Source organism: Takifugu flavidus, chromosome 12, assembly GCF_003711565.1.
Source record: "Takifugu flavidus isolate HTHZ2018 chromosome 12, ASM371156v2, whole genome shotgun sequence".
Classification (NCBI taxonomy): domain Eukaryota; kingdom Metazoa; phylum Chordata; class Actinopteri; order Tetraodontiformes; family Tetraodontidae; genus Takifugu; species Takifugu flavidus.
This window is the reverse complement of record NC_079531.1, coordinates 15,525,573-15,537,373: the sequence shown is the minus strand read 5'-3', so window position 1 is coordinate 15,537,373 and position 11,801 is coordinate 15,525,573. Positions and strand designations below refer to the sequence as shown.

Genomic DNA, 11,801 nt, shown 5'->3' with positions numbered 1-11,801 from the left:
TGATTGCAGAAAACTATACAACCTTTGATGAGTGTGATCATTTAGATCTCCATCCTAAAACCTGAACAGGAACCAAACAGCTATAAACCAAATCCATAAATAATGAAGAATGACTAAATGTTCTTTTAAACTTAAAAGAATTGGAGACAGGAGTTAATACAACAGAGCAGTAGTCATGACAACGGGCTGGAAAGTGGCTTTCTACACTCTCAGAGTTCATTGTTGTAGTCACATTAAAGATCAATGCGAATCCTGAAAAAACTGCTCTGGACCACAGAGATGTTCTGACACTACTGAAGCACTTTATTCATTTGTTTCCATGAATTAGTCCAAAATCTTTTCACATTTAACATCTGATTATTGGTCCCGTCTGCATTTGTCCTGGTGATCTTAGAAATGTGTGACATGAACCTCTCAGATCTGGAGTGTTGAAGGAAGAAAGGAGTTCATGGTATTATCGTTATTCTGTTGTTCATGGTCAGGGTCAAGGGGCCATTCTGGAAGCTGACCCAGGGGTCACAGAAGGCAGGCGTGTACCCTGGACAGGTTGTCGGCATAGATGATTCTATATATGTTTAAAAAAATGGACTCACTCACACCTTCTTGTCCACTGAGCCAAACAGAGTGACTGTTGTTACAGACATTTTACACTGACTCTCCACATCTGGCATCATAATGGAGGTTTCTGATAGCAACAGCTGGTGTTTTTTTCATGAAAAATAAAGCCTGTTCTATTTTCAGCAAGGCAACCCTAAAATGCAAACAACTTTACAAAAAACCTGCTTTGTTGCATTTCCCACAAAAATATAGATACACCAACGGCTGTCTAATTTAAGAGGCTCCATCGCTCTGTGACCCGGCCCCCTCGCCGTCCCTTCATCCGTCACTCCTCTACGATGGTGGGCAACTCAGGGCTGCTGTGTGAACCAGGCTGGTCGGGTTGCACTTTGACGCTGGAAACGGACCACACGTCACTCAGCTCTGCAAAACAAACGGAGTAACTGCAGGCGCTTGTTCAGGTTGCGCCTTATTCAACATGTATTTGGGGTTTCAGGGTCCTTAATCCTTAATGGCTTAATCAGATGAGCAATGAAAATCTGTTTTCATTTCATCCTGTATCCAAGTTCATGTGCCATCATATGTACAGCTGTCCATCTCCAGGCTACACCGGGCTTTGACTACAAATTAATAAAATGAAAAGGAATTATGTAAGAAATCATTGATAAGGTATTTGTTGTGACCTGATGGTGAAGTGTTCAATCCTAACAAAGCTGGCTGTTTAGGGTTGTTCATGCAGTCATCACAGTTGTGGCCTGCACATTCTACACAAACAAGTAGATGGATGGATGGATGAAAGGATAGATGATGGATGGATGGATGGATGGATGGATGGATGGGTGGGTGGATGGATGGATGGTGGATGGATGGATGGGTGGATGGATGGATGAAAGGATAGATGATGGATGGATGGATGGACAGATGGATGGATGGATGGATGGATGGATGGATGGATGGATGGATGGATGGATGGATGAAAGGATAGATGATGGATGGGTGGATGGATGGATGGATGGATGGATGGATGGATGGATGATGGATGGATGGAAGGATAGATGATGGATGGATGGATGGATGGATGGATGTGTCCAAAGCCTCCATGAGACCCAGTGATGCTCTCCATTATCTGAAAGACATTCAACCTCAGAGGGTTCATACAGGCTTTGTGAGGCTCACATGCAGGAGGGGGGTCATGGACTGAAGACCAAGGGGAGGGAGACAAGGGCTCCAGCAGGGGGGTCAGACTGCAGGGGGCTCCAGCGAACACACATGACCTCTGAAGAGTCTGCCACACACGGAAACGTGCACACACGGTAGCAAATGACTGCATGCATTACACAGCACAGGCTACACATAGAACTAGCACCAATAATAAATGAATGACTCTTGTTTAGCAGCATTTAAGAACAATTGTTTTCACAGGGAAGTCCTTGTTACATGTGTGTTTGGTTTAATTCAGATAAGCTGACCAATACTGTAAACTGCAGAGCTTTGAAACCAAACTTTGACTGGAGACAGGTCGAAAGGTGCCACACCTGTCCTGAACTTGCTGTAGGTTCCATTCTCATGAGCCTGGTGAGTCCCAGACCAGAAGGGAAGTCCTTGTTCTCTCCACCTGTGAGACACACAGCAGGTCAGCCCGCAACTCATTAAGAAACCATTTGGAATTTTGGTCATTTTCTTGCACGGTTTGTCTATTTCCATCAATCTGGTGATAGAGGACACATTGGGAAGGATTTGACTGAAGTAAGCTGGACCAGAATTATGTCAGGTTGTAATAAATCATCTGAATTATAGATCTGGACACAACACACAATAAAACATGTGGGGGATGAAAAGAGATTAATCATTTTGTTGTTTAATGTGAATTTACAACTGGACACTGCAAATATAACTTCATGGGGATAACTCAGGTTTGTGAAAAAATAGGTCGGGTCAAGTGTGTGTGTGTGTGTGTTCTTTTACTTGCTGCATAGTGGGTACAAAAATCTGCATTCTGCTAGCAAAGTGAGGACATTTTTGGCTGGTCATCACAACCTCAAAGGGCTGTTTGAGGGTTAAAACGTGGTTTTAAGGTTGGGTGTTAGGGTCAGGTAATTAGGTATTTATGCATTATGCCAGGAAATGTCCTCACAAAGATAGAAGTACAAAGTTGTGTGTGTGTGAGTACCCACCAATGGAATATGAAAACCATAACTATGAGGAAAGCAGACAAGACATCGGTCAGAATCCACATCAGGCTGTATTCATGGGGAGTCTGCAGAGACAAATAGTTTAATTGTCTGAAGCCCTCCTCCCCCCAAACTACATCTGCGAGAACCTTTAGCCGCTGCTTTGTAATTGCAGATTAGGAGCAATATGGTGGATGATAGCAGGAGCTCACCATGAGGAAGAGCGGCTTGTTGACCTTGGACAGGATGTGGACTGAATTGGTGGTTACAGACTGGGCACCGGCACACCAGGCCAGGGTGAAGAGCCAAGGCTGGCTGATGACGTACAGGTTGGTGCTGATGTTCTCAGACTGGTACTTACTGGAGACCGAGAGGGAGAGCGGGTGAACAAAAGTCAATTAGAACTACTGAATTGTAATTAAATGCACAAGCAAGCACCACGTGTGTGTGTGTGTGTGTTGTGTGTGTGTGTGTGTGTTTGTGTGTGTGCTTGTACCTAATCTTTTGCTGCGATATGGCGCTGTAGTGCAAGTTCAGTCTGGTAATTTTGTTGTCTTTCAGTTCCTGGACTGAAACCTCGTCTCCGGAGGTTTGCTGTAGCTCTGGGTCCAGGAGATGGATCAGTTTTCTGTCCTCGGGCTGCAGCCAGAACACCTACAAGCACACCGACGTGCACAAGGACTTAACGGGAAGACACCCTAGGATGGTCTGGCCTGTCCTCTCACAGTGTTGTGAAATGATCAGAACCGACAGGGGAGCTCATTCAGGATCTTTAATTGTAGTCTCGAAACTCCTGATCACATCTTCATCTTTTTTACTCTGCACACTCACCTGTGACGAGCTGATGTGGGCGCGCACGACCTGAAGAGTCACATTGATGTAGGAATGACTGTAGGGATGTCCGTGTGGGGGCTTGTGCAGGTCAAACAGCACCAGGCTGCCGCTACGAGACGCTATCTCCAGGAGCTGAGCCAATGACGGGACGGACTGGTTGTGAACTCGTGAGCAGTCCTGCTCTGACAGTGAGGACGCGGTGCCAAAGGGATCCCTCTGCAGCGCAGGGAAGCCCTTTAAGTCAACGTGTTCCGCAAGTTGACATCTGGATATTTAAATGAACCGCGATGGAGGAAGCTTCAAACTCCCTGAGATGTCTTCACGGGACTCACGGTAACATTAGAGCTAAGTGGCGCTTGTGGTGCGTGTGAGTTTGTTTGAGATGCCAACACGTGTCTGTGGACGGTCTCACCGCTAAGAACCAGTCGCCAGCGTTTAGCTGCTGCAGCTCCGCCCAGGAGAACATGGAGGCGTGGAGGTGTGTTCGATTCGGGAAAACCTCAGCAACGTTAGTGGTTCTCTTCAGAGTGGAGTCGCGCATCAGGAAGGGAACGCCGTCGTAACTATAGAGACCGACATTTAACAGTCAGACGTCCATTAAATAATGAAGACCAGAACTTCCTTTTATTTTTTTACCATATTTACCACATAGTCAAACATGAAATCAAAACTCCTCGTGCACATACACAGACATGACCAGAGTTTAAACCAGACTGGAAGCCAGACACCGCTAAAGAGGCTGCGACTGAACTATGCCCTGGTGCTAATCCTCCCTGGTTCAGTTGTAAACAGCATGCTAACCCTGCAGGCAGGCTGATATCCAACTGAATCAGAAAGAGGCGGTAATCACCTTAACACGGTGTATCGGCGATTCCGAGCGAAATACATAATATTTTTAAACTGACTCAAGGCCGTCTGGCCCCTCCCCTTCACCAGCTTAAAACGTGACCGGTGTAGAACACCAGTCCTGTCGTCTAATTGGTTGGAACAAGATTAGAGTAAGTGAAATAAATAAGGCACGTCAAATACCTGATGGTGACATCAGTCTGCAGACCGTCTCCTCCAGCTTCCAACGCCTTCTCAAATGACATCAAAGTATTTTCTGGGGCCAGCTGCACGCACACAAACACACAAACCTTAATGACTCCCCGGTTACGGCAACATTTAAGCTAACCATGCCTCCGTTACCATAGGTGCTCCTCCGTGGGCGATGAGTTTTGGTGTAGGTTTCAGCTTTCCTCTTTCTTTAATACATGGCGAGAACATCCCCATTGGCAGCAGGTAGACGGTGAACAGCACTGACAGGTAGAGGCCCAGGACGACAACCTGGCGCACTGCAGGTCACACAGTAACACAAAGGTCAAGCGTTGGACAGCGTTTGAATCTAAAGCCAAAACACGTAGACACGCCGATAAAGCTCAAGCGTTAATTACGTCCCTGATCAGAACGTACAATGCGGGAATAATCAGGATTATCTTAAATAAACTGCATGGTGAGATTAATATTGTGGTCTAGTACTGACAACAGCCGAGTGGGCAGAGTGATGGGCATGCGGTTGGAGTTTAAATCCCACAGGGAATGCAGACCTCACTTGCTCAATTACATGCCACTTCTGAAACAACCTAATAATCCTTTCCCATGTGACTGCCTGGGTATTTGATTTTAGCAGGAACAGAGTGCCCAGGTTAGCGAAGCATGCACACTACCAGGAGCACCGTGGATGTGCAAACTCACATGTTTGTGGCCATTATCATAAGGAATCAGTAATATATGATAACTGCTGTATTAGGTGCTGTTACTGAGCAAACCCAAAGGGATGAATTAAAACTGTTACCATACAGTACAACTACCAATTTCTGGAGAGCACACTGACATATTAAAGTACCCACGCTTCATATATTTACTTTTATAAAGCTGTAACGCTATAGTCAACCTGGTTCAGCCATTCCACCATATTACACCGCTGTTACAGCTGCAATCTTCTGCAATAAGGTGTGACAGGAAGTAGTGAAAATGACTTGGTTACCAGTCTTGTTCATGCGAAAGAAGTGCAACGCTATTGGCCAGGAGAGAACTGTCATGAGCGAGGCTGCACCCACGTGGAGGAAAGGTGCCGTCACCTGTCAGGGCGACATCGCAGCCTTTCAACACATCATTCAAATGCATGAGACAGAAATAAAATTTCACAAAACTTTAAACACGAGTCGCTGGAGTCGACCAGGAGAAATCCGGTGTATCACTTTTAAAGGCTTTTTAATGGACAAAATCATAATCAGGGGGAAGTAACTGTGGGTTCAGAGGATACTGATTAACTGATCCACGGGCTTTTTGGGTTGCAGTGTTGGAAATTAGGTTTGGAGATGTACGTTAGGTATGTTTCCCAACTCTGCATGGCGTCACGTGACATGAACATATACAAAAATGACAGTTACAATCTTGTTTGGTCTCTCTTCTAACCTGCAGGGACAGGAGGAGAGTCTTCCAAGCTTTTCTATCAGAGAGGATGGAGGTAGCCATGATGGAAAATATCAGTGTCACCATGATTCCTGCCTGAAATAAACACACAAACAGTTCAATACAAACTGAAAGACGAGACCACAAAAACAAGCGGATGGCGCCTTTCTGAATGACAAACCTTGTGGCTCCAGTGAAGGTACAACCTCTGACCCTCTGATAGCAGACACACCGCCAACACCTTAAACATAGTGACACCTTTATTATCGCAACTACAAGGTGGAGGAATTTAAAAACAAACTGAGTGTATACCAGAAGCAGGGTGATGTATGTGAAGAGAGCAGCAGCAACAACCAGCAGGACCAGAGTCCAGGGAAACCAGAACCCCAAGATAATCCTGAAAACAACAATGACCCAGTCATTTGTGCATTTGGCTACTTTTCACTAACAGCTACTTAAAACCTCCTCAACAATTTGGAGACAAAGGCTGAACGCTGACCTCGACTAATTATGTGAGCCAGAGAGGCTAAGTTTTAGCTGAGTTATAGTTATAGTATAGTGTGTTGACATACACGTTGGATCCATAACATCGAATGCACGTAGACGCCGTAGCTCGATTAAAATCGACCCAGAGAACTCAGTCACATTAAAATCACCAGACAGCTCAGTTGTGAGTCGATTTACGTGAGAGCATGGATGGCGAGCTAGCCTATGGAATCTGCGCAAGTGCGCGAGTGCTAGATTTCTGTTTCCAGCAACTGGGAGGAACCTAGTGAAGCGTGGTAAAGTATTTTTGGAACGATGATGCTGATTCAGAACATACAAACAACTAAATAATGACCCGTAAACTCATACATCACTGTCGTTGATTTAGCTTTGGCGGCTAATTTGCTGGATAATTGTTTTATGAATGCTTGTTGTGTGATGTAGAAGATCAACCAGTGTGGCCCAACAACAACAACAAAGTAAGACGAATCGCCACCTAGTACTGGTTAGCTCGCCACACACGGTTGACCTTCAGTCCGCGACATAAAAACTGAGCTGTGTTGAGGCCCACCAGTCATAATCGTTGTAATCTTTCGGAACCTCGATCCAGAGACACAGAAATAAAAGACTCAGGAAGAAGGCGAGGATTAGGAGGCCAAAACTGCCACATTCCACCTGCAACACAAACATTATTTTAGCTGCCATCTGCGTGCACAAATAAACATTCTACAAAACCCAAAATTAGACATTTAAGGTTTTGCCTAGAGTTGTCTGTACTCTTTTTACTGTGTTCACCTTGCTGCAGCAGCACTCCCCTGGCTGCGCTCGAGCCCGTTGGTATCGTCGCCATTGGCAACCATAGAGGCCAGCCAGACAAGATACAAATGGCTGGTGTTCATACCTGGTACAATCAGGCAGCCAATCAAGCAAATATTAGTAATCTGAGGGGAGCACAGAAAATATCTTCAGAACACGAATATGAATAATAATGACAACGAAATGATGACCAAAGTATCAGGAAGTCCATGTAGGTCCTCATTCATCCAGGTTATTTTAATCCTTTAAGCTCTGCCAGAGTGTCAACTGGATCGATGATAGCAACTGGAAGTTGCTTCTTCGGCTCTGCTGTTTGTGGTGGGTTTAAGGCCTCCTCCTATCCTTTCATCCAACTACATAGGGCAGAGATCTCGCCCCAAGCAGGTAAACACCCATTCACACCTGGGTGTAGACACTGGACTCTCTCTGAGGACAGGTGACCCCAGTGACTCCCCTGATGGGCACCCCTATCAAGAGGTCCCTATGGGCCATTGGCTAGCTGATTACCCTTACTGGCAGCAATTTATGAAACCTATTCAGTGCTTTCATACTGTATTAGCTTAAATAGTTCCAACACCCAAAAAAACATCTTCCAATTGCTTTGAACAGTCCAGTTGACTCTTTGCTAGGTCTTAATGGATGCCCCTATCGTGAAAAATACGAGAGGCCAGCAGGAAAGACGAGATGGCTGCTGACACGAGTACTTTTAACCTTAAATAAAAAGGTCCACAAAGGGTCAACAGCGTGAAGAGCTCCGGTACCTCCGGAGGAAACCTGTTGAGATGTCTGGAATGTGGTGCAGATGTGATGAGATATTTGTTTACCTCTGCAGCAGCTGCCGCCGCACCACCTTTAGCTTCCCCAGCTTCGGTGTGGTTATGGTCAAACACTCAGCCACAGTCCAGCATAACAGAGAGAGAGAGAGAGGAGAGAGAGAGAGAGAGAGAGAGGGAGAGAGAGAGAGAGAGAGAGAGAGAGAGAGAGAGAGAGAGAGAGGGAGAGAGAGAGAGAGAGCTAGACAATGTGTGGGAGAGAGAGAGAGCACTTCACAAGATTCACCTAGAAAAAGACAAGTTTTCAATTTTTAAAAACAATGGAGTTATTTGTCCCTCTCTTTATTCTGTTTTAATGGAACAAGTCTTCTTTCAGATGGTTGAAGACAAATGGCAAAAACCTGAAGAAGCCTTTAGGGTGAGAGAGGAACGTCAAAGAATTCCAGAGCAATGGCGCCTTTCGAAGCAGCTTCTGCTATCTTTAATATTAGAGCAGAAAAGTAGCTGCAGATAAAGTGACACTACAGATATCCTGATATATTCGACATATAAACCACAGCTTCCACAGCTCAGGGGACGCTGGGTTGAGGGGTTTGAGTTTGACGGACACCAGCTGCCTAAAATAAACCCCTTGAGCTGAAGTGTCTATGAGAACGTCGCTGAATGCACCACAGTTTTGAACCTTTGGCCTCCAGCGGCAGCAGACCGCAGCACCACCTCTCCCATCAGCTAGCAACACAACATCCTTGGCATCTTTGCTCGCATCGTCAATTCTTAATAGATATTTAACATTCCCCTTTCTTCTGAGATCCTCAGCGTCAAATGTACAAAGTTTGTCTTGACCGTCCAGCTCCATCCTGTTATGGCTGCATCCTGTTTAGGACTGTCAAGAAATTTAAAAGATGAGCTTCTTAAAAAATGTTTCTTGAAGGTGATAAAGTCCAGCCAGAGTCGCCAGCAGAACCTTTGAGCTGTGAAGGGCAGCTGCAGTAATTGTCTGATGCAGTCATGACGACGGTGATCCATGTTTTTGTCGGGAACACCTTTTTATTTTATTTTAACTACAACACTGCTGATGGAACGTACAATCCAACCAAGCCCAGTCCAAAATGTACTAAAGTGGCCTGGGAATTGCATGGAGGTTCTGTTGGGTCTAACAGTAGTGTCCATCGTCTGGTCGGGCTACGTCACCCTGGACAGACAGCCCGACAATCGCAGTTAAAACGTGCGTCTGTCGATTAACATCGATATTATATAACATTTTCCTTGTAAGAAGCCACGGCATCAAAAAATCACTATCACGTTTGCAATATTAAAAAAAAAAAAAAAAACTTATGTCAGCAGACCGCGTGACAGTTGCGACAAAACCTTAAGACGTAATAAAGAATAACGGTGTGAAAGACACAGCTTCCCTGATAGTTAATGGTTGTTTTTTTTATTTAGGAAACGTAGCGAAGTCAACAATTCATCTTTTGTAACTGTATGAGTCGGTTTAAACTCAGCAGGATGGTTTTTAGCAGGATGAAAGACGGAAACTGGATCCGCATCGATCCTATTATCCCCAATAGTCACCTGGAACCCGAAGGGGCCGTTACTCGATCGATCAATACTCAACCACAGACAAACCGACATTTCTATACTGAAAACACAACGTCAACATCTAAGAAAGAAAACGACGGGTTTTCTTACCCTCCTCCTCCGTCCGTCTGCCCTTCCCGGTTTTTATTTTATTTTATTTGTTGTTGTTGTTATTGTTAAGACGACAAACGACTGTTGTTACTCTGAAGCGCGAGCTCACGACAGTCCTCGCGCAGCGACGACAGCTGTGCGCACTGGACTCGACACCCTGCAGCACGCGCTCCAGCCCGGTGACGTTGCTGCGCAAGCGCGAGGCCAGTGTCTGCGGCGGTGCGCGGCGTACCTGTTGCTGACGTCACCGCAGCGCTTACCCGCATTTCTCTGAAACCGTGTTTTGGCACGAGACAACTGTCGCAAAACGATTAGACGATCATATCCATTTTACTCCTATTTATTTTGTTGATTTATTCATAAAATGAGTGTTTCGTGTTGATTTTTAACATTGTTTTTGCTCACATTAAACCCACAGTTAAGCTTCTACCGCTTTGATCATGCGCATCAAGCAGAATTCAGAAACACGAGATAGGAGCTAATTAGCAAGCGCTTGGTTGTTTTGTTGGGATCACCAGGATGGAGTTTCAGCCAGAAACATGACTCCGAGCTCGGGTGATGACCAAGCTGGATGTTGCATAATGAAGGTGTTAAAAAATGTATTATGTGAGGTAAAGAGAGACTGACAGGTGTGAAACAAAGACTTGGGATGACTTAACAGGTAACCATTATATTTTAATGGAATGTTCATTTGGTCAGACCAGAAGGAAAAAAAATAATAAAGGGATGTAATTATGTTACCACCCCTGCGGCCCCTCCTGTGGACTCTAAGGGTAAGCAGAGCCTAAGAAAAAGCACGTATAAAGATCCACCAGCTGGTTGTTGGTGAATGTGTGTTGTGCACCAGTGGGGTTGCTATAGCGATGATTCCATCACAGTGGGATGAATAGAGAATCACTGCTGACAACACACCTGCAGGAAATGTCAGGGTCCACTTACGTAACTACAGTAGGGGCAGGATTTCAGCGAGCTTGCCCTTTTTTTTGGGCATTTTCTTTTACTGCGGAGACACCTGTACCTCAGTGGAGGCGGCAGGTGTTCCAGCACCTTCAGAAGATATGACATGACAGAAGATACAGGACTAAACAGCTGCTGTACCTGAGGTTCACTGTGGTATTAATGCCGTTCCTAAATCATGAACCGCTGGCCGAAGTGCTCTTCCTGTTCACGCCGACTGGAATGTGCATCCTCCTCTGACTCTGCACTTTACAGATAAACTGCTGCTCGCTTGCTACACCCTCAAGAATCAATCTTTATTTTCACGGCAATCTTCACTCATCTGCTTTCCTCACAGCCATTTCCCAGTGTGTGTGTGTGTGTGTGTGTGTGTGTGTGTGAGAGAGAGAGAGAGTGAGCAGTTAGTGTTCTGTTTTTTCCCTCTGCAGCAGAAATTATGTAATCTCTCTCTCTCTCTCTTACTTTGAGTCAGCAGATTTACATTTTTTGTTGCAGCGTACAGACTGGGCACCTTCGTCCTTAGCAGCTTAATTTCTGTGCATCACTAATGAAAACTACATTTTCAGTAGGATTTCAGGACATGTTGCCATCTAACACGGCTTAAAGTTTCTTCACATGGCAGTTTTTTCCTGCCACTCTTGCATTTAATGCTCGCTCACAAATTGAAATCCTGTTTTTATTAAAGAATGAAGGAAGGAACCATGGAAAATGCATTTTTTCTGACTTTGAAACCTTCAGTTCCTATTCTATTTTAACCTACAAAACTTTTTAAACTGCAACATATTTTAATATCCGATTATCAAATCTTGATTTTAAAGATCGGCAAACCAAGGCAGTTGTTTTGATAAATTAAGTTATCCGAGTCATAAAAGGATAATTAAAATAGTCTGAAGTTGAGGGAATCTCTGCTTTTCCAGCATTGCCTTTCACCTTTAAAGCAAAATAAAAGAGATCAAAGCAAATGTCGAACCATCTTTTTCAGTGCATGTAGGAAATCACAGTGATTCCAGCACACATAAAAAAATAAAAATAAACAAAAACCAAACCAATGAGTTCTGAACAG

At 44.8% G+C, this 11,801-nt stretch overlaps 1 protein-coding gene across 1 annotated transcript; it reads right to left on the bottom strand.

The window, feature by feature from the left end:
- Window positions 1-280: 280 nt before the first annotated feature.
- Window positions 281-6,403, bottom strand: gdpd4a (glycerophosphodiester phosphodiesterase domain containing 4a). The gene is made up of 14 exons (XM_057050609.1): window positions 6,330-6,403; window positions 6,199-6,258; window positions 6,021-6,113; window positions 5,590-5,683; window positions 4,752-4,897; window positions 4,593-4,675; window positions 3,976-4,126; window positions 3,561-3,779; window positions 3,226-3,383; window positions 2,942-3,089; window positions 2,733-2,815; window positions 2,094-2,173; window positions 1,735-1,843; window positions 281-981 (listed from the first exon to the last, which is right to left on the bottom strand). The coding sequence occupies exons 3-13, from the start codon at window positions 6,102-6,104 to the stop codon at window positions 1,749-1,751; spliced, it is 1,341 nt and encodes a 446-aa protein (XP_056906589.1). The 5' UTR covers window positions 6,105-6,113; window positions 6,199-6,258; window positions 6,330-6,403; the 3' UTR covers window positions 281-981; window positions 1,735-1,748.
- Window positions 6,404-11,801: the final 5,398 nt, after the last annotated feature.

Bases quoted from the DNA above. Each gene is read 5' to 3' on its own strand.
- gdpd4a (XM_057050609.1), bottom strand. From the start codon at position 6,104: ATGGTGACACTGATATTTTCCATCATGGCTACCTCCATCCTCTCTGAT. The intron at 5,684-6,020 runs GTTAGAAGAGAG...TCGCCCTGACAG, and splicing joins CTCTCCTCCTGTCCCTGCAG to GTGACGGCACCTTTCCTCCA. The intron at 3,090-3,225 runs GTACAAGCACAC...CTCGGTCTCCAG, and splicing joins ATATCGCAGCAAAAGATTAG to TAAGTACCAGTCTGAGAACA.